This window comes from Papilio polytes, unplaced genomic scaffold (assembly GCF_000836215.1).
Source record: "Papilio polytes unplaced genomic scaffold, Ppol_1.0 DF822526.1, whole genome shotgun sequence".
Lineage (NCBI taxonomy): Eukaryota > Metazoa > Arthropoda > Insecta > Lepidoptera > Papilionidae > Papilio > Papilio polytes.
Genome location: NW_013526678.1, coordinates 1 through 967, shown reverse-complemented (window position 1 = coordinate 967; position 967 = coordinate 1). Strand labels below are relative to the sequence as shown.

At 36.0% G+C, this 967-nt stretch overlaps 1 protein-coding gene across 1 annotated transcript; it reads right to left on the bottom strand.

Annotated features, from left to right (window-relative positions):
* Positions 1-3: 3 nt before the first annotated feature.
* Positions 4-953, bottom strand: LOC106106023 (farnesyl pyrophosphate synthase-like; the record flags this gene model as incomplete). The annotated part of the gene is made up of 2 exons (XM_013286547.1): positions 706-953; positions 4-197 (listed from the first exon to the last, which is right to left on the bottom strand). Coding segments are annotated over exons 1-2 (434 nt in total), but the record flags the coding sequence as incomplete, so codon positions are not given.
* Positions 954-967: the final 14 nt, after the last annotated feature.

Sequence of the window (967 nt, the reverse complement as noted above, 5' to 3'; positions counted from 1 at the left end):
AACTCTTCATATAAATCTTTAATTCTGGCAACATCTTCAGGTTTAGAACTGCCGTAGTGTTCTTCCATTATCTGCCGTTGCTCCAGTGTTGCCCTTTGTAATGCAACGACGGCAAGCCACGTACATTTTCCCTCTTGAATATCACAGCCATCTTTGCCTATCACCGCTGGGTCGCCAAAGCAGTCTAAGAAATCATCCTATAACGAAAACAATCATTTATTTTACATGGTTACGTCACTGTGGTAGCCGTTGCCTTTGTTCTCGTGGAATAAGAAAAGGAGTCTTAATTTTGTAACCGAATATTTTACAACTAGCTGTAGCTCGCGACTTCGTGTGAAATTAAAAAAATAAAAAACCTAGTGTACGTTACTCACTGATAACAAAGCTTTTAAATGGTGATTTTTTAAAATCGGTCCAGTAGTTTTTGAGTTATTTCCAAACATACAAAAATACAAATCCTTCTTCTTTATAATATTAGTATAGTATAGACTAACTGTTGCTCGCAAAATCGCCGGTGTGAAATAAAAAAAAAAACCTATGCAACTGTCAGATAAATTACCTTTATAACGATGAAAGAATTTTTAATATTGGTCCAGTAGTTTTTGAGTTTTAACACACACAAAAATACAAATCTTTCTTCTTTATAATAGTATAGTTTAAAAAAAGTTGCAAGTAATCTGAGGGACTATTGTGTAAAAATCTAACCTGAATTTGGAAGAATTCGCCCATTTCCAAAAGGATGTTCTTCGCTTGTCTGTGTGTTTCCGGGTCATCGATTCCCGACATCAGTAGAGCCAGCCCCACTGGCATTTGGAATGTGTAGTACGCAGTTTTGTATTTTGTGATCGCTTCGTATTTTTCCATTGTGAATAATGATAGATCAGGTTTATCAGTCTTTGACAACTGCTGCTCCAAGTGGTGACCGATGGAACACTTCAACAACATCTGTGAATTAATCAATATCTAT